This window comes from Vanellus vanellus, assembly GCF_965231255.1.
Source record: "Vanellus vanellus genome assembly, chromosome: 6".
NCBI lineage: Eukaryota > Metazoa > Chordata > Aves > Charadriiformes > Charadriidae > Vanellus > Vanellus vanellus.
The window spans coordinates 30614980-30642576 of NC_138911.1; the positions used below are offsets into that span (position 1 = coordinate 30614980).

General features: G+C 40.2%; 1 protein-coding gene across 1 annotated transcript; it reads left to right on the top strand.

Moving 5' to 3' along the window:
• The first annotated feature begins 57 nt into the window (after positions 1–57).
• On the top strand, positions 58–27582 carry GANC (glucosidase alpha, neutral C). The gene is made up of 24 exons (XM_082485326.1): positions 58–188; positions 1281–1343; positions 2876–2984; positions 4555–4682; positions 5229–5411; positions 6266–6311; positions 7724–7790; positions 9190–9286; positions 9869–10049; positions 10928–11081; positions 12314–12549; positions 13709–13835; positions 14727–14806; positions 15670–15813; positions 16218–16314; positions 16696–16797; positions 17281–17524; positions 19158–19222; positions 20335–20411; positions 21662–21736; positions 22159–22272; positions 22816–22928; positions 24458–24561; positions 25455–27582. The coding sequence occupies exons 1-24, from the start codon at positions 160–162 to the stop codon at positions 25562–25564; spliced, it is 2745 nt and encodes a 914-aa protein (XP_082341452.1). The 5' UTR covers positions 58–159; the 3' UTR covers positions 25565–27582.
• Positions 27583–27597: the final 15 nt, after the last annotated feature.

Sequence of the window (27597 nt, forward strand, 5' to 3'; positions counted from 1 at the left end):
CTGTCACCGCCCCCGGGTGCCAATCGCCCGGTGACAGAGCGCCGCGCCGGGGCCTCCGGCACCTGCCGCCGGTGAGGCGAGGCGCTCCCCCACTCCTCCGGCTGCCGCCTCTCCCTCAGGGGAACCCCCGGGCCCTGCCGCCGCCGGGGCAGGCCCGCCATGGAGGCGGTCACGCCGGGGGGAGTCAGGTAACGCTCCTGGGCCGGCCCTCTCCTCGCTCCCGGTGTTACCGGGGTGGCTCCACAGCCTTCCGCGGGGAGCGGCGAGGGGCGGGCCCGGCCCCAGCAGCGGCCCAGAGCCGGGCGGGGGCGGGGGGAGGCGGGCGGGGGCCGTGGCGGTGCTGTCCCCGCCGCCCCCGCCGGGGCAGACCCGGGGGTGGGGGCTGCACGGCTGGAAGGTGGTCGGGTTGCAGGGCAGAGAGGGTCCCACCGAGCTGGTGCCGAAACCCGAAAGTGCACGAGTATCTTCAGGCAAAAAAAAATGGGAAGGGGTTAAACTGCCTGAATACGTGGTTACTGTGAGGTCTCTAATAATAATCCGGGTCTGTTAATAGTTCACAGTAATTGTGACCGAGTCTTCGTGGCTGCCGTCTGCATTTTATCTGTTGCGTGTATATAATTAATAAGTATTTTGTAAGCAGAAGCTCTTTATCTGCCAGTACTAATATCTTATTCTCTTCAACGTGTGTCTGGACTCAGCACGTTCTGGGAAGTATTTTGATGATAGACACTACTGGCAGTCCATTTTTTCCAGGCAACCCAAAAATTTAGTGTTATCTAATAGATCTAAAAGTCACCTCAAGCCTAGAGATAGCATAGAGCTGTCAGCAGGGCCATCAGAAGCCTTCCTCCCTCCCCTGTCCCACTGCAGCTATAAGAGAAAGGTGCAGGGTTTCTCCTTTTCTGCCAGTCCTGCCTCTTTCTCCATTCTTATTACTGGAACATAATATTTGACTATAAGGACTGCAGAGAGAGATCTGTCTTCAAAATGCAAAACCCCAAGAATTCACTCATGCTGAAATTCAGCTCTGTTAGTCACAGATTCAGTTGTTTGCCAAATTATCAAAATTTAAAAGGAAATGATTTAGCATGGAACTAAATATGTAAGACATTCCTCCCATATCCAGACACAGTAGTAGTCCAAATTCCAATACATTTTATGTCACCACAGTTGTCTGCACTGTATTTAATCCTTAGCCTTCTTGAGGAGGACCCCCATTTAATCATTCAGCAGGTGCTTGGTGAATACATATAAACATTTTCTTTTTCTGCTTTTTCTAGTGTCCAAGATGAGGCTGTGGACAAAAGCACCTTTAAGGAATGCAACCAGGTTGCTTTTTACAGGTAAAAAGAAGAATTACAGAGTAGGGTGTTGTATTGTTTGGTGTTTATATTTTTTTAAAATCAGTAATATTAAAAGATAAAGAGAGTAGTTACACATTGATTTTTAATAGCAGCAAGTCTGCTACTTTCAGGATTTATCCTTCAAACTGAGCATTCAACTCACCTGTCAGCAAGCAATAATCAGCATATTTTAAAACATGGAATCTTACATCCCAAACCTCTTCTGGTAAAATTCAAAAGAGTCAGTCCTCTCATCTGACAAAGCCCCAGCAGTATTTTAACTATAGATACACTCAGAGACAAGTCCTTTTCTTGGTGTGGATATTTGTTGAATATCCATAGTTCAAAACAACAAAATTCTCAATAGAAACCATTAGTCTGTGACAATAGCATACATGATTACAGTCCTGTTGAACAAGTACCTTTGAATTCAGCATCAAATCTAAATTCTTGCTCATTATTCTCTTAAAGCTAACCTTAAGTGAAGTGATCCTTCTGATCCCATTTCTGAGATACCTCTCCTCCACGTTTTTTTCCTCCCATCCTCCATTGCTGCTTGAGTGAAAGGAATGCTTGCCCAGTGTTATACCAATTAGTCACTGACGTGCTCGGTTACAGTTTCAGATATTAATTTCTGTTCTGCAGGAAATTATGTTCAGAACATCCCAAATAACATTGCCAGTGAGAGCAGGACTCCTCCCATTTTTACACACCAGCCCTTTCTAGCCTCTTGCCATTTTAAGTTAACACATCTAATTTCTCAGCAGGAGGTTGCCAGACATTGGCAAGTATCAGATCCTGTCTTTGCTCTGCTTTTAGAAGAAATCCTTTGTCTGATTGCTCATATTTGTGCAATATCTGTTTGCAAGGAAACAGAATCAGTTTACTAATGAAGAAGCTTCCCTTTAAGGTAGCCTCCAAGACACTTATTTAACTTCAAATAGTTCATAAAACCTGGGTTCAGCAAGGAGCATTCTACAAACAGTTGAAAGAGCCTCTGTTTCAAGCTCTCTGTCCTAAGAACATCATCAGGGCCAAAAGCTGTAGTCAAAACTCTGTAATCAGCAGGCTTGTTGGAAAAGGGTTTCCTCAGTGCATATTCAGGAGGTTACAAATTACAAACATATACTGCATCATCATCACAGAATGTAGAAGCTGTTCTGTGAGGGACTGCAGGCCAAGCAGGGATATATGACAGAAAATGAAAAACAGATTATTCAGCTGAAATTTCTGGGGTCATGAAATGAAGAAGAAGAACGTAACTGGACAACTGAGAATTTACACTTGAATTAAGATTATTATTGTTTAAAAAAACCCTATAGAGTGGTGGTGGGTGACCAAACCCCTCTAACATCTCATTCATAGACATGTATGCGTGCTCAGAACTATATTCTTTTTTCCCTTGACTTGAAGTGCTAATATTAATTGTATTTGAAAAAAAAATTCAAGACAAAATTATTAAGTAAACATTTCTGACAATATTATGTCCCTCTGTGTGATATAAGACCAACAATAATTTTCTGTCTTGACAGGCGTCAGAAACTTCTACATCCTGGAAAATCCTTGTATCGAGCATTGTTGGATTCAGTCACGTTAAGTGATGAAAATGTCAAATTCCAAATTATTCATGAGGAAAATAAGGTGAGATCCCACCTAACATAAGAGAGTGCTTACAGAAGGAGCAGTGAATATTATCAACAAGTCCGATAATATTTGCAAGTTTTTAAATTCTTCAGTGATAGCTATTTAAGATGTGATGCAAAGTGTCAGCCTAAAAATGTCCTTACCTGTCAGTATTTATTTGACAGCTTGAGACTGTGCAAGGAGAACAGGTATTTTAAGGAACTTAAAAAAAAATCTTCTAACTTTATGAAAAATCAGAATAGAACTCTTTTTATCCGAAAAAAATGTTTTTAATTCAGAGTTTTCTCCACTATTCCAAAATAATAAATTCCTTTTCTGTAGTGGAATAAGAAGACCTGTGTTCCAGCACCTCCTATCTATACCTTTGTATTCCTGTGTTTGCTCAAAGACAGTCTTTTGGGAAAAAGAAGTCTTTGCATTTAAAAAGACAGCCAGGAGGAGGACTGTCTTCTATTTCTCTATCTTAACAGCATAGCAGCTAGCACATCCCCTTAGGGAATAGACAAAGTAAGCCGTCCTCAGATTATGGGAGTTTGGAACTACAGCTCTCTTCCATGCTCTAAGCATCACACTACATCAGTACTCTGAATAAATGTATTTTCTGCCTCTCCTGTTAATCCTGACCTTCTTTGCAGTCAGCACAGAAAAAGGAGCCTATTTTTTGTCTAGATTTTAAGGCAGGTGAAAGATTGAAGGCTCTGTGGCTTTCTAGACTATTCAGGAGTTTATTCAAAGATGGCATAATGTAAAATATTTCCTACCAAGCAGGATCTGGAACTCCAAATGAATATTTTCAGTCTTGCCTACTCTGTCTCTGGTATTATGGCTCTTTCATCCTTTATGCCTTTGAAGAGAGCAGGGCTGATTGCCTGCAAGATAGAGGGAAAAGATATCAGGCCAAAATTCTTCATCCAGTTTTGGGTGTCACAGGAGGAGAGATTAAGAAAAGAAAAAACAAAATAATCAGACTTGTGGTGTAGGCATCCTCCACAGAAGAAAAATGAGTCACTTTGTATGAGGTAGAACAGAGTGATTTTCCAGTTCCCTGAACTCTAAAATAGCAAGTTACAGTGGGTAGGGCAGTATTATGCATTGTCTTTAGGTGTCCTTATGGCATAGTGTCAGCACCACTGTGAATGCTGGTGAACACAGAGCACTGACATTTTTGCCAAAAAGCCCACATCTCAGTAGTATCCCTCTCTTACATTGACAGCGCAGTAGTGAAATTGTCCAAACTTCAAGATTAGTGTATACTACCCCTGTTTTCCATGCCGGTTGTGGGGAGAGCTGCAAAATGCTAGACATGGGAGACTTCAGGATAAAGAGTCCACTTAAAAATAGTTGCTTGTTCAAAGGGGAGAGGTAGAGTTAGCTGGTGTCAATTTATATGGATGATGATTGTTGCTCAGCAATGCTAAAGAACATTAAATCAGAAAGCAGGCATGGGTTTTTTTTCCGAACAGTAAGTCTTTGGTGATGTTGAGTTACTTACAAGTCACTTACTCAAAAATATCAAGTAAGTTGGTATTTTTTATCACTACCAGTTCATCTGTTTGTTTCCCCCCAGGTTCTTCTACAAGTAGAAATTTGTGAAATAGAAGGCAATATTTTCAGGCTTAAAATTGATGAGGTATCTCCTCTCAGAGCAAGATATAAAGTTCCTGATGTTCTTATAAAGGAACCTACCACCCAGAGGTAAGTGATGGGAAGATGATTTAGAACCTTAGTAATTTACACAGCTTCCTTTGCAAGGGTGTTTTCCCTTCTCCCTCATTTGTGCTACACTACAATTATGTCTCTGCGATACAAAGTTGTTGCAGGATGAGGAAATAAAAATGCATGTGGTTAATTTACTTTCAAAAATTCTTGTTAAATACATAGGGGAAAGTTTTGTCATATACATAAGAAACTTGAGGCTATTTGACCCAGTCAGAAAGTAGCCTACTTGTTAAGATACATCATTTTTACCTAAGGCATTACCTGCTAATGTGGAAGGAATGCAAACTCTGGATAGTTTTCACGGCAATTCTGTAGCCACCTGTTGCACTGTGCAGTGAACCCTGAACACAGCATGTATTTCTGGCATTCTTTGCCTCAACATGAGCCTTGAGGTTTTTATATTTATATTTATATATGGGCAGATATTCTCAGCCCATCTTTTGTTTCAAATCATTATTTAGTTACAGTGGATTTCACGTGCTGCTGATTCATATAAAGCTGTTGTTGCTTTTCATTTACCAGACTCTTCATATCCCAGAAGGAGGCAGGTATTTTGGTGCTCTCAAGTGTTAATGAGGACTACAAACTTCAAGTCACAGCAAACCCCTTCCAGGTTGAGCTACAGTCCAAGGGTGAGACTGTTCTGAGCATGAATTCCAATGGGTTGTTGTATTTTGAGCACCTACAACCACCTCCCAGCGATAGGTACAGTATCTGTCTGTCGCATCGTAGTATGTACTGATTGTGCAGCAGCTGAAGATAAACAATTCTGTGGAATTGCAATTTCTGTAATAGAAGCTGTTATGCATTGAAATCTGTCTTCTCTGTTACTTCATACCAGTAAGTACAATGGTGAAATTTTAACAAAGAAATTTGAGATCAATTAACTGCAGACTGCTTTAATCCCTCACAACAGCCATGTGCAAAATTCTAACCTCATTTAATGGCCGATTCTGTAAAACACTAAAGTATACCCTTGTCTTTCTTGGGAATGAGCGATGGCAGTATGATGAGGTTATTAGTATCATCTCCTTTTATGACTAAACTTACTCTTTAGGTAAGTTTTATTTACCTTATAAGCTCTTGAAGTAAGTTTTATTCAACTTACAACGTGCCATATAGCTGCAACATTTTACAGGTCAATCTCACTGCAAAGTCCTGGAAGGCTGGGAAACCACAGTGCAGGGCATGTTATGACTAGAAAAAGAGCATAGCAAGCATCTCTCCTAGAGAGCATTATTTCAAAAATTGTAATTAACAGAGAATGGCAAAGAAGTGAGGATCTTGTGGGTGGGTAAAACCCTGATGTAGATACAAATAAATATGAAAGGCCAAGAAGTCAACCTAACTCAAATATGGAGTGAAGGTTATTTTAAGGCATCGAATATTAAAATGATTTGCCAATTAGAGCTCCTATGACATCCATTTTCAGAATAGTCAAGCACCCAAACTCTTATATAATGTATACAGCAATTCATAATGTTATATGAATTTTCTGTTTGAAATCCCTCCTTATGTTAACAATAAACTGATTATGTCTGTGCATTTGTTTTCACCAGAAAACCTACAGCAGAAAATGAGGAGGCAGCAAGTAATTCCTCTAAGGTAACCCAGGCTTACTGCAATTCCAGCATGAATATTTTGTAGAAAAGAGAATTACAATCACATGTTCATTTTTTCTGGTACTATGTTTACAAACATAGTCTAACCACTTTCCAGTGAAATTCAAAAAGGACCTGGTATTTCACATTGAGATATCTTGCAAATTCATAGTTGAATAAAGGTTTATGTGTTTTACCGGGGCTGTGGAAGGCATCAGTCAGGTCGATCTAGCTCAAAATGTTTTTTCCGTCGCCTTTTTATTTAGAATTTCTTTCTCTTTTGTTCTTTCATTTGATTTGGAGTAGATGTGTAAAAGGGTGTTTGTGGTGATATTTGGTAATTTTCAAATACCTTGTTCATTGCAAATAGTACTTCAAAAGAATGAGACCTGTTTCATAAGAGTCCAAAAATATGCCTCCACATACATTCATGCTTAATACAGAAGTAAGGTTCTGTCTGAAAAAAAACCAACCAGGTCCTGGCAGTGCATAAAGGCACATACCAGTTTTCTCAGGAAGTTATGTCCATGATATAATTTTAGCCTCCTGTGAAGCAGATGGCTGCTTACTCCACCATCCTCTTATAAATGGCAGGAGCTATGCTGCCTTCAGCATACTTGTGTCTGAACACTGAGTTCTGCCAAAAAGCGTGCTTGCTCTGGAGGAGTCGCACAGCTGCAAGAGGCCACGTCTGCTTATTCTGGGATGAATGTAGAAAAGAAAACCAGGAAAGACGCTGCAAAAAGTGGAAATTCTGGGATAATGAATGGCAGGGCACAAGGCTCAAAATTTGAAGGAGGCTAAAAGAAGTATCAGTTACACACACAGGACTCCGGAGAGTCTGAAGAGTTTTTTGTTGTCTGACCTTTACTGTTTAGGGGAGTGGTTTGGTTTCTGTTTGTATAGGTTTTCCTGTTTGGTTCCATCCATGCAATCTTTGCATTTCATAATTGTGTTCAACATCCAGAAGAAAGACATTTTTTACACTGAGAACAATCATTCACTGGAACAACCTCCCCAGGGATGTCGTAGAGTCCCCATCCCTGGAGGTTTTCAAGATGCAATTGGACAGGGTGGTAGTTAATCTCATCTAGGCTCCCTTTCCCACGGAAGGTTGGACCAGATGATCTTTTGAGGTCTGTGCCAACCTATCATTCTATGATTCTATCCAAGACCTCGGTTATTACTTTTATGCTGTATCAGAGTGCATGTGTGCTCCACTAGCACATCAATTCTTCAATGTAAATTCCTTCATCAGGATCTGAATTGTGATTTGGGTTTATTTATATTAACTGTATTTGGAAAAAAAAAAAAGCAGTTAACAATGTACAAATCTCATGTGAATAAACGTTTTCCTTAGGAATATGCGGTGTGAGCAGTTGCATTTGCTAGGCTTAGCTATATCTGTTTATGCAGGAGAACCAAGAGGATTTAGGTCTCTGGCAAGAGAAATTTGGCCATTTCTTAGACATCAAAGCTCATGGTAAGTCTCAGTTTTGTTCTGAAAACAGCTTTACTGCTTTGTATATACCTGCATTCATTCATATTTCTGTCTGCTTTCTGTTTAGCTGCTTAATGTTTATCAAAGTCTTGCTTGCTCCTTCTTTTAACTTGTCTACCGGATATCAATGATGGTAAGAAATTTGACAAAAGTACTGTGAATATTCATTAGATTTGTGTTCAGGAGGGCACGTTAAATATGAGCCATTTTGTCAGCTCACTGTGTGCCATTTCTGACAGAGCGTAACCCTATCTGTATTGGCTAACTGGTATGCAATGCGTTATTTCCTTTTTATTTTCCGTTTTTTCTTTTTTAGTATCAGTGCATAACACTGATTTCACTTGTAGTTTATTCTCACGACATATGAGAAATCATGATATCTAAGCATTAGTAATTGTCACAGGGAAAGTCTTTAAGTGGGGGACTACTAAAGAAAATACTGAGCAGTCTTAAGGGATAAGAAGAAGGTTATAGAAATGGGTAGGTCAGTAGCTCAAATACGGTTTAAATTATTAATTACCAAAATTTATGACCATCTGCTGTCTGTCCAGTTGTATTCCACATTAATTGAGTTGGTTAGCTTTGTCCGTTACCTTTATCATGCAGACTTTTATAGCAACCAGCACTACCCAGCAGCTGCAGTAGGGAGAAAGAAGTCTGAAAGAGCTTCCTTTTGGTGGCAGGAGCCACCTTCTTCAGTTCACAGTCAAGACGCAGAGGGGTGGGAAGCTGTTTCCCTTGTTGTTCGTGCTGTATCTGATGTAGTAGGCCTAGCATCATGTTTTTCCTGTTTCTTTGTGTTGGAGGAATAAAGTCTGTATAGTCAGGTTCTGATCCTGAAGCTACTGCTTGTCAGTCTACAGGATCTCTGGTCACCTGCCAAAAGTTGCTCTGGATTCAGTAATGTGACAAGATGATATCACTGGCAGAGGCTCTTGTGCATGCTACTCCCACGGCTGAGGCTGAAGAGAAGGGCGGTAGAAAACAGGCAACTCTTGACTCTTAAGTCCACTCTGCTGTGCCACTGTGCTGCAAAGCTTGGCTTGTAGGTACTGGGGTAGAAACAGGAGATAATTTTAAGCAGTTTTACTGGAGAATAAAGAGGTGACCCACTATTACGTGTATATTTTTTCCTATTGAAGCGATTCATTTTATCTTCTTAAGCAGATCAAAATGAGGGTAAATACAATAAAATCTGTTTAAAACATTACCTGCATAGTACATAAGTAATAATGAAAGTGAAGTTGAAATCAAGTGTGAAAGAGCTAATTATTAAAACCTGCTTTTTAATATTTTTTTATTAGGTTACTCTTCTTTTTTGCTTTCAGCTAAGCCTGAGAATGAAACTCTGTGATCGTCTCTTTGAATGTTATTCCCACAGGTCCTAGTTCTGTAGGCATGGACTTCTCTTTACATGGATTTGACCATGTTTATGGAATACCACAACACACAGAATCACTTCTTCTCAAAAACACCAGGTAAAGATGGCAGATTGCTAGTGAAAGCAGTATTGTTTTTGTAGAGGAGAGCTATAACATTGTCTTAATAAATTAATGCAGACAACAGCTTGAGATACATATATTATATAGTGTATATTTCAGTTTAATGATAGAGCAAGCTGAATCATAGCTCCTGTCCAAGTGGACTAAGTTGTTCTGCTTTCCCTTTCTGCTCTGCAATTTCAGGAATGACCCCTTCTCTTCTCTCTCAATTTTCCATGCAGTTTTTTTCAGAGCTGCGGGATTGGTCATGTTCAAGTAGAACTCTTAAAAGAGCAACTCCATGGGAGAGGATGGAAGAGTTCAGAATTCATATTTTAGGACTTAGAGCTAATGAGCAGTAGTCTCATGGCTGCAAAAATGTTTGATTCAGATAGCTAGGACCAAAGCAAAGAAGCAGTAATCTAGGATGTCCACATTTCAGCTCTGGATGCTAAACAAGACCGTAACACAGTGTGTTCCACTGAGTGTTCACTGAGTTTAGTGGAATAGTGATAGAGGTAAAATTGGCCTAGTGCAGGATGCTTACATATAACAAACACATCTGTTTCTTTGTCCTAGTGATGGTGATGCTTACCGGCTTTATAATTTGGATATCTTCGGCCACAAGATACATGACAAAATAGGCATTTATGGTTCAGTGCCCCTTCTCTTAGCACACAAGCCTAACAGAACTTCAGGGATCTTCTGGCTGAACTCTTCAGAAACGCTTGTGGATATTAGTACAAAGGCAGTAGCTGAGGTGAGAGTTGCTCACTTTCCCCAGAATTTAATAATGATTAAAAACACTCCAGGAAAGGGCCAACAGGAACATGGCAACATCATTGGAGATTTATCTTTTGGTGCCTAATAAAGACTTGTCAGCCTCTTCCTCCTGTTAAATTTGTTGTATTAAACCACTGGAAAGAAAAAGGCAATGACTCCTTTCAAGAAACAAGTTACAGAATTTGTGTCTTAACAGGTCTACAGGAGAAGGTAGAGAGGAAATATGTAATGTTGGAGCAGAACAAATCTACAGGTGGATGTGGCAGGCAGAAAAAAGAGTGGACAAAAATCTTGACAATCTCGTGGATTTGAGGAATTTTTCTGAGTTTTTAAATTCTTGGAATTGCCACTCATTTCTGCTTAGCAGGCTCATTCTTCTGTGGAATGTAACTGATCTTCAAGAAACACAAAATGTTCAGGAAATGAATTAACTCTTGAAACACAAACATATGAATTCTGTTTAAAATTGAAACAGTGAAAAAAAAATCTTGCTTTATTCCAGCACTTCATTACATGGTTAAAATTATTAATTTTCTTTATTACTCAGGATATAGATACTACTCGAAGATTCTGCAGAAAATGCATAGTCTTTAATTACAGAAAATCTTTAATTACTTTTCTTCTCATTACCCATTTTTCCTTTTTCTTCTCATTACCTATTACTCTGTATTTTGTATAAGCAGTATGCAAAGTAAAGGATTTGTGAAGGATATATAAGAAATGTTCAGTGTGTATTCCTAATACCTGCCAGGTATGTGTTAGTGAGTTTTGTGGGTTTCCGTCTTTGCTCCTTCAATGAAGAAAAGTTTGATACAGAGAGAGAGAGACTCAGTTTTACCTTGGTTTCCTTCAAAGCACAAGCCATCGGGAAATGCTGCAGAGACTGCTAAGCAGAGAGCAGTGCCTCTAACTGATGTGCGCTGGATGTCAGAAAGTGGGATCATTGATGTCTTCCTGCTGATGGGACCCACTGCATTTGATACCTTCAAGCAGTTTGCACAACTGACAGGTACTAACTCACATAATTGGAGTCAGAATGGCATATTCACATGGGAGATTCTCTGAGGAGCATGCTGTACCCAAGAGTGGGTTAATATTTACCTAGCGCATTGTGTGCAGGATGCCAGTTGTTCCCAAACTGCAGTTTGTAGAGCAAAGGCTGGTGCTTTGTAAAGACAAGCTTCCATCCTTGTTTTCCCTAGCATCTGCAGCTGGTCAAACTTGGCCCTAACTGAGAAGCCAGCATAGTTACTGCTGCCTGAATCTGCTCCCTTAGATGAAGAGAGGAGACACGGGGGGCTAGAACTGCCAGTCACCATCAAGACAGGCCACCTTATAATGAGAAAAGACTGAAGCTACGCAGTAATGTATCCTGGAGAGTAGAAAATGAAGATAGGTAGCTGTCCAGTGTGTCCATTAGGGAAGGGAGCAGAGATGGCATGCAGATATGGGAAAGGAAAAAAGCAAGAGTCTCAGGAGGAGAATAAAAAAATGGAGGCAAGAGGACTAACATTTTATGAAAGCAAAAGTCTTTACGTACTAAAGAGAATTAAAAGCACAGAAGCATCCCTGGTAGTTCTTTAGTGTGTTAGCAATGATTGTTTGCCACACAGGTGTTATGGAGAGAATGTGGTTCAGCTGAACAGGAATACGAAAGTAGCCAGATCGCAAGAGGATCTCACCTAGCAGAAGTGCACACTTGGGAAAGTTTCCCAGCTCCCTTTTGACCTATGCATACATGCACACATGTCTTCTCATTTTAAAAATTCCTAACAATTGCAATTCTATGGTTCTCATCGTGCTGCAGCAGCTGTGGGCTTGTTTACAATACTCAGGTTCAAGCAGTCACAGGAATTGCATTCTACTGATTAAAATCTATTTAATTGTTTGCATTAATGACAGTTAAGCTCATCCAGAATAATTTTACATGAGAAAAAATTAAAGAATAGAATTGTATCAGTTACTGGAATGACACTTCAGCACCATGGAAGAGCAAGTTCCTTCTCGCTCCTGTATTATCATTGCAGCCCTCTGCTCTTTCTGGCTGTTGAGCCCATTGTAATGTTTGTTATTTCAAGAGTTCAGTCACTTGGGTGTGAAGAGCATGCTTTAGCCTCAACTTAGGCCAGCATTCCCTAACTCCAGACAGTTATGTATTAATAGTGTTAAATTTTCTAGAGTCTCTAGATAAAATTCTAAAGGGCATTAACAGTGTTATCATCATTCATATACTCTTCCTAGGCACTCAAGCCCTGCCCCCCCTTTTTTCTCTGGGCTACCATCAGTGTCGGTGGAATTATGAGGATGAGCAAGATGTGAAGGCAGTAGATGCTGGCTTTGATGAACATGGCATTCCGTATGATGTGATATGGCTGGACATAGAGCACACAGATGGCAAGAGGTATTTTACCTGGGACAAAAAGAAATTCCAGAACCCCAGAAAGATGCAAGAACATCTCAGGAAGAAAAAACGCAAGGTAAATAATACAGCAGAAAGAAAGAAAATATTTCTTCGTAAGGGGAAGCTACCCAATCTACCCGAGATACTTCAGATACTGGAAACAGTTTAACTACAACAGAGTAAATGAGACTGTGTTGCAGTCTGCTTCCAGTGTGGAAGGTATTATTTCAGCTCCTCATGCCATTTTATTATTTCGTAGGTTGTTCTGTATCCTGGCCATCAGGCTAAGTTTGACCCATGTGAAGCTCCATCTTACAGAAGCAGCCCAGTGCTGTCCTTGATGGGCACAGTAAAAAATCTTTCTACTTAACATGAGCTTTCGCCATTGGTAGTTGCTATCCTAGCTTCAGCTTTTCTTTGTATTGATAATACTTTTTACTTTCTTCTTACACTAACTGGGATTTGTCCTTTATGTTGATACGATTACTTACCATAAACTAAATTTTTTTTCCTTCTGGTGAAGTCCTGGTATGATGTGCAGTCTGTTAGCTTAGTTAGTCTTTATTTCTGCTTTTACAGCTAAAATATTTTCCCTGGAAGTATAGAGGTATTAAAATGTGCCCAGTTAATATCTAAAAGTTGTAGAATTGTTAAATGCTTTATCTTCGCCAAAAGTCAATGAACAGGGAACTGTTGAAATAGCATTCAAGTTTTACAATCTCTTAGTTGGAGCTATAGTACATTCTCAGCTTTACAGCAAGGCAGTTAATGGCAGCAGAAAGTACCTGCAAAATACAATACCTGGATGTTTAAAAAATTTAAAAATGTCTGTTGCTGTTGTATGCTATACAAACTAAGATATATTTAAATGTCTTAAGGCGAATTATTTTAAGCAGGGACATGAATGTGGAACTCTTATACTCACAGAATACAGCAGTGAATTGAACATAATGTTTTTAGGAGTTGCAGTATTTGCTTTTATCTGAAACAATGTTTTTTGGCCCTTATTTCAGATGGACAAGCATGAATTCGTGTCCTCCTTGTAAATTCAGCTGTTATACATAAGTCTAGCACAACATATACAAGCACTGGTAACTGCTTTCTAAAATTAGTGACACAGCTACCTTCTTTACCTGAAGTGAGCTTATTATCTGCCTTTTATCAAAAGTGAACTCTTACTGTTTTATTCAGTACGGTTGATGCTAATGATGTGTTTTATTTTCTTATCCTGGCAGCTTGTCGTCATTGTAGATCCCCACATTAAGGTTGATCCCACATATACCCTGTATTCACAGGCAAGAGACAAGGGATATTTTGTGAAAGACAGAAATGGGAAAGATTTTGAGGGCATCTGTTGGCCAGGTAAAAAAACCACTCTGTTGCTACATTTCAAGCTGTTTATTTTTAAAAATTCGCAGAATAGTTTAATTGGGACCCATGGAAGTAGAATTAAATTCTTACATTCCTTGCATTTTTTGTAAATATTCGCAATTTCAAATACTTTGTGGTTTCTTTCATATAGCCATGTTCTAATAATTACCTCAGCTGTACACTGCCTCTGTTATGTCTATTAGCTCTGCATGTAGTCCCAGTGCCTAGAGCCTGTTGATCAGAACAGCCATCCTTCTTCCCTACTTGTCCTGGGTAACAGAAATGCAGCCTGGTCTGCTGCTAATGTAGGTTGGATGAAATTAAGTGAACCCTGATACTGAAGGCTTTGATTCAATCATAATACAGTGATTTGACATGTTATTTTTCATGAGGACATCTCATTGCGGAGAGGCAAAGGAAGTTGTCCCCCTTTGCCGACAGTCCGCAATCTTGGGAAAGGAATGAATATGGGAAAAGTCAAGGACAATACTACAACTTCTAGTAGCGTGGCAGGATGCAGTTATTCAGCTTCTAAGTGACACTTTCCTGTGTAAGCTCAAAATATCAGGGATGCTGTTTCTCCCTGGCTTCCTGTTCACATCTGAACATATTTCAACTGCTAGCCGTTATCCTTAAATGGTGCTGAGCTTCAGACCTCCAGAATCTACGTCTGTTGATCTGCAGAACATCACAAGGGGTGTACTGAGTTCCGAGTCAGCCTGGAATTTTCTCTTGAGCTTTCGTCTCAGAAACAATAGCGACCACGTTATTGCTGCCCATTGTGGAAAGCATCCTAGCTTTAGGCCACTGTATTAAGGTGCAAAGACAATGCATGCATGCTATTAAGCTCAGGTGAATAATTGGGATCTCCCACATCCACAGGTTCCTCTTGTTACCTGGATTTCACCAATCCTGAAGTGCGGAAATGGTATGCAGATCAATTTGCCTTCAAAACATACAAGGTGTGTATTTATTTGTATTTATATCCCAGAAAGCCTGAAAATGGGGAAAAGAGAAAAGATGAACTACTGGCTAAGCAAGCTGGTGGCTTTTGTAGCTTTATTATCATAATATAGAGGAAAATATCTTGATAAGCTGAAGTACCACTCAGGAATTTTCTCCATGGACTAAGAAAGTTGGAACCCGTGTGCCACCAGTGAACCTGCCCACTTAGTTGCAGCAGCAGGATGGACAAACTGCAGGCATTTTTAGCAACCCATAATTTAACACGGCTGCTGCAATTCCAGCTTTTACTACCATGACAGCACACAAGGAGTGATGTGGGAGTCCTCTCTCATAGCTCATGGTCACTTCACCCTGACCTTCCTTCCAGCACTCCTGCCTAGTGCTGAAAGTGTCTGGGAGAACACTGCTGGACACCTGCAGTTCCCCCCTCCCTGCCCCAAAGTTCTGGTTTGCAGCAGGATTGCTGAAACCACTACCCTTGTAGACATGCGTAGTAGACATTTCCCATTCTGCTTTTCCTCTCTGGTTTTTCTCTTCTGGACTCCTCTGATTTTTTACTCATAGCTATTTAATACCTCTTTTTTCCCTGCCTCTTTTCCGTCACCAGAAGGCAGGAATAGCAAGTTTTGTGAGTTTTGTAAAAATCAAATGAGCTTATAGGCTGCTACCCTGACCAGAAGGGCCACCAAGAGAGATGAGATGAATGACTGGCAGCTTTCACAGGAGTATAATTACCATGTCTTGCTCTGCTGCTGCTGTTTCTACTCATACCCCAGTCTGGTCTGACACCCACTAGAGATAAACACACTAAGTCACAGCAATGGCTCTGTTATGTCCTAATTGCAACCCTGTGTCATAGGGATCCACTAATATCCTCTTTGTATGGAATGACATGAATGAGCCTTCAGTCTTCAAAGGGGCAGAACTAACAATGCAGAAAGATGCTGTGCACTACAACAACTGGGAGCATCGAGAAGTACACAACCTCTACGGATTCTACCAGGTAGAGTATCTGAAGACACAAACCAGCAGTTATTCTCACGGAGTATGTCTTATGTGTTAATTTACACAGTAGTAGGTATTCTGTAACCTCCCATCAAGGACTGAAACTCTGCTGTGCTGGATATTGCTATATTTGAAATAAACTCTGTGGTTGGTCACGAGAAAATGTGACAACATCTGTGCCTCTCTGCCATAATGATATAAATTATATTGGGTGTGACTACATGATAATAATATATTTTTTTGTTCAAGTATATTCTAGTAAGAAAGGTTGCTTTCATAAGAAATATTATTTGTGGGTACAGATTTCTTAATTTTCCTGCCTTGGAAGGGCTAAAAAGGCAGTGTAGCAAATATCCTAATTACAGAGTTTGTCTTCCTGACTTGTATATTCGTGATTTTCAGCAAATGGCAACTGCAGAAGGACTCATCAGACGTTCTTCAGGAAAAGAGAGACCATTTGTCCTCACACGATCTTTCTTTGCTGGATCACAGAAGTATGGTAAGGACGGACTAGCTGCATGCCTTCCATGCTGCTTTGTTCTATTGAGTTTGGTGTGTAGTAGTTAAGTCTAGAGAGAAATCTTATGTTAGAAATACAGCCATGGTGAGTTCATAAGAGTGCAAGTGATTAAAAAAATCAGGAGAAGCTGACAAAGTGGGTACAAGTTAAAGGCAGAAAAAATACCTGTGTCCTGTGACAAACCACTGCCTGCTTTTATTGCATGTTTCAGGAGCATGAGTGTATAGAGGAAAAAAAGTTTCAATGAACAGCAGTTCACCAGCAGTTCATGACCATTTTTGTCTTCTTTCCTTAACTGCAAGCGTAAGCTGAAGCATACCCCCAACTTTCCTGTGTAACGCTGAAACTGGGTATTTCCAGGGGCAGTGTGGACTGGAGACAACACGGCAGAGTGGGGTTACTTGAAAATATCCATTCCAATGCTTCTCACCATCAGCATGGCAGGGATTTCATTCTGTGGAGGTAAGGTGTTTAGCTGGAGTGGCTCACTACGCGTGAATCGCTGGTGCCAACAAGCCTGTATCCCAAGATAGACTTCAGCATAGATGGTGGAAAGCTCAACAGTCCAGTGCATTTCCAGGCAGTTTCACAGATTAATCTGGTTTCAGAAGCCTGGTTCTCACCATCAGTTCTCCACTAACTCTTATATAGTGTTTGCATCCCATCTGGAGCAGTGGTCCTCAGGTGGTGTTCCGTAGCATCACTGTGGCAGTCCTTTGTCACTGGGGAAAACACTCGCTTAGAAAGCTTTCTTGAGATTTTTATTAAAGGATAACTTGTTACACCACTCTTATTTGGACAAGCAGCTGCCCAACAGCAGAACTGCAAGCGCACGCTGTGAAATGCATGGATTTATACACTTGGAATGTTTATTAGAGGAGTACTTCACATTTTTCAGAATAATTTCCAAAAACGTGTATTTTTATTTGTCTGCGCAATATCTAGCTGATGTGGGAGGGTTTATTGGAGATCCAGAACCAGAATTACTTGTTCGCTGGTATCAGGCTGGAGCCTACCAGCCCTTCTTCAGAGGTCATTCTAACATGGAGAGCAAACGGCGAGAACCGTGGCTCTTTGGGGAGAAGAACACCCAGATCATCAGGGAAGCCATTAGAGAGCGCTACGTCCTCCTGCCATACTTATACACACTGTTCTATCGGGCACACACAGCGGCTGAACCGGTTATGAGGTAAGAGCATAAGTCAGGAGGTTTAGTGATTATGTTCAACTTGGAGGAGGGAAGTTAAATTACCTTCTCTTACTTTTTTGATTACTTATTTAAATATTAAAAAAGAAGAAACACACAAAAATTATTAGATTATATTTTCATGCAGTCTGCAAGTTTTGGTAGGGTTCTTAGAGGAAAAGAATATATTTGGGGTTTTTTTCCAAATGACACCTGGAACACACTAATTCAGTAAACACTGCACAACCTTTAAATATGTTTTTAAAGTACTGTGGAATCCAAACTTCTCCTTGTGATAAAGAACATTATGTACTATTCCAACCCACACTTAAAACAGTGCTTAACAGACTCAGAACTCGATGACCTAAAACCATTTTCCCCCTCATGAAAATACTTGTTACTGCTGAATTGTTACTGTTATAAAAGCTTATTTCATATTGATAATTTGATCATTTATCTCTGCAGTATTTCTTATAATTTTTCTTTTAGTAGAGAATCTAATGATCTAGAACAGAAACAAAATTAGAAAATAAACTTTTGCTCTGCTGCTCTCTAACCTCAAAGAAAGTGTCTCGGTGGAACTGAACGCAACAATCCTTTCTGCAAGAGATGAATGTCATTAATCTCTCTGGTGTTGAGGTTGCCCTAGAACTCTCATTCTGCACCACATTTACCTTTACTTATTGTTTTGCAAATACAATGCATCTCCTAAGTTTTAAAAACATAAAGGTCTGTTTGAAGAGGGTTGAGTGGTTTGAGTTTTGAAGATGATTTGCATTACAGTGTGAACATCTGTCTGCACACGTTTAGGCACATGTTGTACGCACTGACATAGTGGGTTTCTGTCTTCCTTGAAATGAAGCTTATGTTGACGTGTGCACTGCCCACAATATTAAATAAAACTTTGATTATTTTAAATTGGCTGCAGTAGGTACAGAATTAGAGAGGAAGCATGTTATTTTTTACACTGAGAGAAGCAGGGTGGAAAATGTATCTCATTAGCAAGCGCATAAACAGCAGGGCTGCAGCAAACAAATAGATGCCTACGAGTAAGCAGGTTAGCCAGGCTTTTTGTGTAACGAAACCCAGACCCTGTCTCTGAATGAGCTATTACTGTCATAATCTCTTTAAATACACAACTTTAAATATACAACTCCTGTTCCATAACCAGATGGTTATCGCATTACCCCTTTTTGAGAAAGACTGAAATTGAACTTCTGGTGCAGGTTTTTCAGTCATGACCAGGAGGAGACACACTGTAAAAACAGTGGTGAGCTGCTGAGAACAGGAAGGACTGTGCTGCAGAGACCAGTTCATCAGGTGTCAGCATCACTGGTAGACTGTGACAGAAAGGCTCATCCATCTCTCCTTTGCTAGAAGGAAGGTATATGTAGTGCAAGTTTGTAAGGAAGAAGGCAGGAGGCCAAGCCATAGGTATATTGGAGTGTCTTAGACCATGTTGTACTGGGAACTCCTCAGCAACTGAAAGGGGGTACTTTAAGGCCCTCCCTTCAGTTCTTGATAGCTGTATCTTGCAAAGAGAGGGAGAAAATGGAGCCTGAAAATGCCAGAAGGTCTTGAACAGACTGGTGGGAGAGGAGCAACTAACTGACTCTCACTATCTTTATTTCTACAGGCCTCTCTGGATAGAATTCCCAGGGGAAATAGAGACTTTTGGTGTGGAAAATGAGTACATGCTGGGTAAGCAGGTGTCTTCTCATTCTCTGAAATTTGAGTTAAATATTTTTGAGGTGATAAAGTCTCATGTGACAAACACAAAACAGGAAAACTCTACCCAAGACTTTTAAAAATTATACTGTAAATGAAAACAGAACTTGAGACCTCTTTAAGGGACCCAGTTTTAACAGCACCATGAAAATAGGGGTCATATGAGATGCAAAAACTGAGTTCAATCTCACTAGTCACTTTGAAAAAACATGGTCTGTTTTGACCTGAAACATGGAAGATCGCTGTAGCATCTAAGACCACAGTCTGCTTCAAAAATGACAGGAGCAAACGACGACCATCCAAAACTGATTGGTTTTTACTCTGATATGGCTGGCTGCTAAAGTCAGTTTTCTCAGAAATTAAGCTTAAGAGATGAGTGTGTTGGTGTAAAGCACATTCAGCCTATAAGGGAAGAAGAGAGAATGGGAAGGGAATGTTGCTTTTCATTATTTTTTTGTTACCTCTGGGCTCGAGAGTGCCAACTAATGGCTTTCAAATGAAGGGCCATTCACTTCTCTTGCAAAAGTCTGACGAAGGTAGGCAAGACACAGCGACAAAGCTAAGTGTGGTGAAGCAGAGCATTTCAGAGGACTCTGGGAGTTCAGCTTCATCACCAGTGGGCAAGGAGGGAAGACGTTTATCAAACTGTACAGTCTATATACATGAACGTATTTTTTTTAGGAGTAAAGAAGAACCATCCCCAGTGGATAAGCTTAAGCAGATCTTTTTTACAAGGACATTCCTGTCTTCCACTCTTTTGGTTAGAAAAGTGTATTTTTTTGTTCAACCAAAGAGCAAACAGGAAGTCATCTCTTAGACTATGAGGGACCCAGAAGTGCCTCCAAGCTGGTGGGTATACAATGGAGCCCAACTGCATCCCAGTGCCATAACAGAAGAAGATCCAAGCAGCCATCGGCTCCCTACATATGCTTTTTTTTTCCAGGGGAAAGTTAACCTAAACACATGGTGTGCCCGAGCAAGCCCCTAAAAATGGCTATGGGAGGCTGCCAACCCCAGAGCACACACCTTCCACTCCAGTGAGATACAGCTTTAAGGACCACAGCCATGTTTATGTTTTTCTCCAGGAAACGCTTTATTGGTGCATCCAGTCACGGAGCGAGAGGCCAAGGCAGTGAGCGTTCTCCTTCCAGGGTCAGAGGAGGTGAGGATGAATATGAAGCCACTCGGCTGTTCAGTCCAAAGAAGTATTTTATACAGCAACGTTCCAGCTCCCCATCTCATAACTGCCACTGTGCCAAGTGCTGGCCAGCCATTCTGTGCCACGCTGAACCTTCCTTCCATCTTGATACCTCGTATGCTTGGCTCACAGTATATTTATTTTCTTGCTTTTCCGAGAGCTGCTGCACAAATTTCAGGTCTCCTGTAATTTAAATCTCCCCTCAAGGCTTGCTGCTTCTCATGGAACACAAAAAACCAGCTTCACTAAATTGTCAATTCTGTTTTTTTTATGTTTCTCTTTGCATTAAACTTCTCTTTTACAGAGAAGAAAAGGGATCTTTAAAGAAAGGTCATAAGGAAAGCAGAGGGAAGTTGTGGGGAGGGAAAATTATAAGAAGGAAATACCATGCTCGGTAGCCTGGGATGTATGTAGCAAAGACTTTGACGTGTACAGAGATCAGTTCCTTTCTGAAGTAAAATTATTTATCCACAGGATGGCACTGTGATTGACTCCTACAAAGACCATTTGGCTGCAGCAGCTGAGAGGTGGAGGAAGGGAAGGAATTTGAGGAAAATAGTTCCTAGGGGAAAGCCCGAGACTCGAGAGAGGAATGAGAGGAAAGACAGCAGCAAAGGGGAGCGTGTGGGACCATACAGAGACTTCTGACTCCATTAATGCATCTGAGAAAACTTAGAATTCTTCTCAATATAAGGAGAAAAACAGACTAGGCTCTCCAAACAAGTTAAGAAAAATATTTTTATCAAGATATCTGTGGGAATTGTCTGTCTGGCACACTTAAAGCAGTTAAACCTGCTGGCAAGTGTGGTGCATGGGAAGTTTCAGATGTAGCTCTCTTTTGTGACCTGTTATTAGCAACTTTGTTGTTAATTTTCACTTCAATATAAATCTGCTTATTCTAGAATTCAGCATTTCTAGATTAAAAAAAAAAAAAAAAAAAGAGAGATATTTCATTGTTTTGCATTTCCAGATGCATAGACATGGAAGATTTTATGCAAACTGTAAAATAGATCAGCTTATTTTTGTGCTCCAGGAATGAGTGTTTATTCTTTCTATCCAGAAGGTCATTCGGTTTAAAAAGTCAATGCTATTTCTTGTACATCAAATAGGTTGTTAGGAATAATGACAGGAAGGTTAAGCAGAAGAGCAACTGCATCTACAGAGGGAATAGATCATGCCAAATGTCATGCTCATTCTTTTTTCATTTTTCCTAGATTTGGTATGATTTCAGAAAATTTAAACAAATGGAAAATCCAGGCACCTTGAAGATCCCAGTAACACTGGAGAATGTATGTTTTTGTTTTAAAATACTACTTCCATTGAGCAGAAAAAAAAACCAAATAGGCTTTTGTTTTGTCAACATTCAAAATCAGAAGAGTGACATTTCAATTTTCTTGTAGGAATGTAATGTAAAATAGCTTTTGTATACAAGAAAATCCCATCTCCTTTGTTGTTAGATAGAACACTAATATGTCCTGGTGGTAGAGAAAAGTGAGATGATGTAAGGGTGACTTCTCCAAGCAAATATACTTCGCTTGTACACATACAGGAAGATTACTACTATTCCCATTGTTAGTTGAATAGTTTATGTACTTGTGATAAAAGCTTGTTTTGAGCTTTGATGAAAGCAAGCTTCAGTTATCCCAGTTCCAAGTTAAAATTATATGATCAGAGTATATGAACCTTTCTACCCTGGCTTTGTTTTTTGCAGATTCCTGTATTCCAGCGGGGGGGCACTGTGATACCCCTGAAGACCATGGCTGGAAAATCCACTGAATGGATGATAGATATTTCTTACGAACTCCGCGTGGCCCTAGACACAGAGGTACTCTGAGATGCCAGTCCCTTTACAAAGTTGCCTTTTATTCCATCTGACCTTTTAAGGTCCTTGATACCTGTTCAGTCAGCAGAATGGTATCTGCATCTGTATGCCCAATGGCTTCTCCTCCACTTTGGGAGGGGTCCCACCTCCCTCCCTCTGTTCCCTTAAAATGAGACTATCTCAGTATAGCAGAGGCAGAACATTTTTCTGACCTTTCTCAGCCCTCCTCTAGTTCCTTGGAGGAAGGAGCAGAGAATAAGCAGGCCTCAAACTTCCTCTTGGACACAGAGAGAGAACTTCCCACAACTGTCTTTTCTAATAAACAAGGTGACACCTGGCACCCACATCAGTTTACAAAACCACATCCAAGTCTTCAAAGCAATCTCAGAGCTGGACTCCCTGAGCCTTCCAGGGGTACAAGTCGATAAAGAAAAATAAACACACACCCTTCACTATGAAGCATAACATATAGTGAGACATTTTTAGTTTCTTTGTCCAGCACTAGAAGCTGCTGTTAATTTGTACTCCATCTGGTGTGTTTCACAGGCCTGTGCAATAGGTGAGCTCTTCCTAGATGATGGGCATTCATTTCAATATCTCCACAAGAAGCAGTTCCTGTATCAGAAATTCACCTTCCACAAGAACATTCTGTCTTCCAGGTAACAGCAGTTATGGACAAAAGCCACCCACAGGCTGTCATTGGAAATGCCTTTTCTAGTTCATGAAGCCTTCTTACAGATGTAGAAGTATCAGTCTCATCTATTGCTTAGTGAAGTCCGAGAGCATGCAGAATCTGTTATAAAACTGCAGACGTAAACAATGTTCTGCCTAAGTCTAAGGGCAGCAACACATGAAATACTAAGTTGTCTCATTGTTTCAGTCTAGTCAAATCTACAGATTCTATATATTTACTCAAATGCAAAGAAAGTCATCAGCAAGAGTAAAGCCTATCAGAGAGACAAAAGGACAGAAACTGGGATATTTGCAAATAGGCAACACCTGGAGTTTTTTTTCTAAGATGTAATTTTCTAAGATCTTCACTGAGAGGGTAGTTGGTCACTGAAACAGGCTCCTCAGGGAAGTGGTCACAGCACCAAGCCTGTCAGAGTTCAAGGAATGTCTGGACAATGCTGTTAGTCATACAATTTAGTTGTAGGTAGTCCTGCGAGGAGCAGGGATTTGGACTCGATGATCCTTATCAGTCCTTTCAGCTTGAGATATTCTATGGTTCTATGTGGGAACAACAAACAGACACCATTATGTGTAGTCTCCAAAATTCATCAGCAAGCACACCTTATATATTAGTATGGTAAAATATACAAGAAAAGCATTTGAAAGGAAGCATGAGGGGACACAAGCTGCAAAGGTTGAGTGAAACAACCTAAAAGCCAAAAATATCCATAGCTGTTTGCAAGGAAAGACATCCTAAATATGCCACTATGACACTTTTACTATTGAGTTATGTTGCCCATGGGGCTGTGCAGTGCATAAATGCATAAATAAATCAGTGTCTGATTTTACAGGCATTTCTTTATTCCTTCAGGGTTCAAAAATATGAGGTCCTAAAACTATAAAATTTAACACAGAGCAAAACTGTAGACTAGCTTGGATAATGTATTTAAAAGTATGCTTCAAATCTCTTTATCTGGGACACAAAATCTGAAAAGCTTAAAAATTCAGGATGGAAAATAAGAATGTTGCTAAATCACTAGCAAATCTAGAAGCTGGAAAAAAAGTCATTTTGAGATGAATGATACAACATTCTGTTCACTCTGGAAAGGAAACCTTCATTTTGATTTAAATTAGTTACAAAATGAAAGATAACTCTGCCTCAGACTGAAACATCTTACTTGACAAATGTTAAAATTAGCTTTACATTTATACTTAGGAGTTTTAACTACCATTTACTAAAAATCCCCAACCTTTTTGGTTGTCAAAGCCACGCTTTTTGCCACAAAATATCTTCCCAAAGGTTTTTTTTTCCCTAACTTTGTGAAATCTGCTATGCAGTAAAAAATTAGCTGATAACGGGAGAAAGTTTTACTTGTTTCAGGAGAAAGGTAAATAGAGGAAAGGAAAGCAGTATAAGGAACTTTCAGGGTGATACTGAAGTAGTACTTTCTCTATGATGCTGAACTTTTACTGATGGACAGAAACTAATGTATATGAAATAATTTTCTTTTTTCAGCTGCACAGATGAAAGCGGACAATACCACACTACGTGTGTGGTTGAACGAGTGATAATTCTGGGATTTGGACAGCAACCCACTTTTGTGACAGCCTGTTCCAAGGGTAATGAACTGACTTCCATTTTACTAACATTATTTAAAATACCATTGCACTGCTGTCATTCCCCAGAGGTGGCAAACTGACAGCTCTATAAAGGAAGCGTTCTAGCGTAGGGAGCATCTTTGTTTAGTTTTATTTGTTGCTTTTTCGATATCAAGGACAGAAAGGAGCCAGCAGCTACTCACCACTAATGTTACATGCATAATTAAAGAACGCTTACTTTGTAAGGCAATAGATACATCAGTAAAAGTGGTTCAGAATTAACAAGTTCAGATAACTTTGTCCTGCACAGAATATGACCAGAGATAGAATTTCAAATGAAGGACCATTTGCTTGAATCTGTAAGCCTGCCTAGTCTAGAACGGGAAACTTACAGACAAAACCAGAATTACCTTTATGTTCTCTTGCTCATTCAAAAGCATTTGGAGTTCCTGACTATGTGGGGATCTCTAGAAGCTGTGAGGGTTCCCAAATGGATAGGCAATGGCATCTAGAGAAAGGCCTTATAATTTCTGGCTGCTTTCCAAGCGTGTCCCTTCACTTTGGGAATCGTGTGGACAGGGACTTTCTGCCTCCAGCTGTCAATCTCGAGGACTTTAGGATGTGTGGAAGAAAACCTATGCTGAAACAAGGGTTATTTTTTTCAGAAAAATCCTTGAATAGTTCCATAGTTTGATGTACCATAGTTTGAAAGGTCAGAAAAAAAGAAATAGTTTTTCAAATTCTGCTACATTCTTATGTGTATACTGGGCAGATTTGACTCCTATTTCTTTTTTTAATCAATCTTTTCCACCAGTGGCAGGGACAGCCTTAATTAAAAACTGGAGGGAGTCATATGTAACTGTTTCAGAAGGGTTCTTCTTAAATCTTATAGTAAACTCTCTTGTCCTGTCCAGATGGGAAAGAAAAAGAAGTGATTTTCACATATGATATGAAGACCTCTGCTCTGACGCTGGAAAATTTAGCCCTGAGTGTAGATGCTGACTGGGAGATTTGCATCAACTGAAAGGAGACACAGCTTCTTCAGAGAATTCATTGAGAAGTTGAGGGGAAATAAGTTGGTAGAACTTAAAACGCTCACTTGGATCCAATCAAATCGAGGAACGTATTTCCCACCTACACCCCAAACTAACATTTCCTACAATTTTTCTTGGATAGCTCTTCTATTCAGCAAAAGTAATAGCCCTAGGATTGTATCTTTGGGGAAAAAAGCTAAATACTATCTGCTCCAGGCTAGCTTCAGTTAGGCATTAAAATTGAGTTCTGCCTTCACTTGCACCAAAAAAAAGTCATAAATTGATAGGGTGAGATTGTGGCTCGTCAGCATAGGGTTTAATGTAAGTATTTGGAAATCCCACTATACAGAGACTGGAATACTTGAGAAGAGCAGATCTGGGCCAGTTTGACAAGCAGCATCAGTAGATATGCCAGACGCAGAGGTTATCATCGTAGTTCTGCCTGCAAACTGCCTTGTGAAAACAAACCCAGAACGAGCCACCCAGCATGATTACAGACACTTGCCCTTTCCACTCCTTATGACAATGCAAAATCAGGCAGTCTGTACAGGAAAGTGAACAACAGGTGGGCCAAACAGCTCAGGCACCGAAGGTAGGATTTGAGTGGGTTGTGCCAGTCAGTTGTGCGATAGTGAAAGACAGTAATTCTCTCCAATAGCTGGCTTTGAAACTGGTATTTGAATTTTGAAAAGGCACAGGTCTGTGTAAGTGCAATACTGGCTTAGGGGAGCAGCTAGACTCACGCACAAACGTTATCCATGTTATTGCTCCCCTGTCTCTGTGAGTACTACTTAAAAAAAAGAAGTCTTTTTTTAGGAAAGAATTGGCGTTTTTGGATGATTGAATGTTATTTGTTAAGGCAGCCTAGTGAAGCAGCTCTGCTTATGGAGAGCTCTGCTCCTCCACATCTTCCAACTCTTGCCGTGGTTTGACTTCCTTTACAAACTTTAGTAATTTCTCATGCAGTCTTTAATACCTGGGGCTGAGATTTGAGCTTGGTATTTATGAAGGAAGTTTTTCATTTTAATGGGATTAATTCTCCATTTAGTCATCCCACTTCGTGCTTATTCCCCAGTTCTCTTACAACTCACCCTAATGTTCCCTTGCCTCCTTTTCCCACCATCTCTGTAAACAGAACTGGTGTGTCCTGATGCTGTCATCTCTTTCAAAACTAGGAGACATCCTGAGTCCCACATCCTCTACATCCTGCCTGTTCCCACAGCCCTTTCCATATCAGCCACCTCTTTTCACAAACTACCATTGCTCCATGGCTCAAGTTGTTTGCCCTTTCCATTTGCTACAGTTATCAACTACATTATTTTTAAAACCGGTTCTGCTTTGAATCAAATCTGAACATGCCATCAGTTTTTGTGGATATAAAAGGCAAAATTAACTTAATTTCTTTAAGCAAGATGAGGAAGTATTTTCTAAAAACATCAGTAAATTAACTCTTAGGAAAGGGAGGATGGTCAACATTTTTGCCAACTAAAGGTAACGTAACCATCCATTTGTACGTTGTTCCCTACTCTCCTTACTAAGTCTTCCCTGTGCTTGGTCAGTCATTCCCACCTGCTGCTGTTTGTCCTCTGCAGAGTGGATTTCTGGGAACAGCAAATGTGAGAGTAAACTGTGCCTACTCCACTCTTGTATACCAAGTGAAGTTTGTTCCCCACCAGACTCTTAGGTTCCTTTTTATTCTGCAGAGCTGTTCGTCAGCCCCTTCTAGCAGACTGAGTGAGCCTCCGGTCCAGGAACTGGCAGCACTTAATGCAGACAAGTTAATCCAGGTAGAACAGTAGCAAATAGATTTTTACATCTGTGAGAAGAGAGACGGACCCTATTTTTGAGACAGACCCTATTTTTTTAACAGCTTCTAAGCTTTAATTGACAATTGCTTCTTATGTTTAAGCATAGCGGAGCTTCTGACAGGATATAATTATTGTCTGGAGCATTTTAATGAAATGTTTTAACTGGTATTTCTGAAGTTGGAAAGTGAAATAAAGTAACAGTGAAGCAAGTTACG

Coding starts and splice junctions, on each gene's coding strand:
- GANC (XM_082485326.1), top strand. CDS start 160: ATGGAGGCGGTCACGCCGGGGGGAGTCAG. Junction 1,344..2,875: donor AACCAGGTTGCTTTTTACAG/GTAAAAAGAAGA, acceptor CTGTCTTGACAG/GCGTCAGAAACTTCTACATC. Junction 2,985..4,554: donor TTATTCATGAGGAAAATAAG/GTGAGATCCCAC, acceptor GTTTCCCCCCAG/GTTCTTCTACAAGTAGAAAT.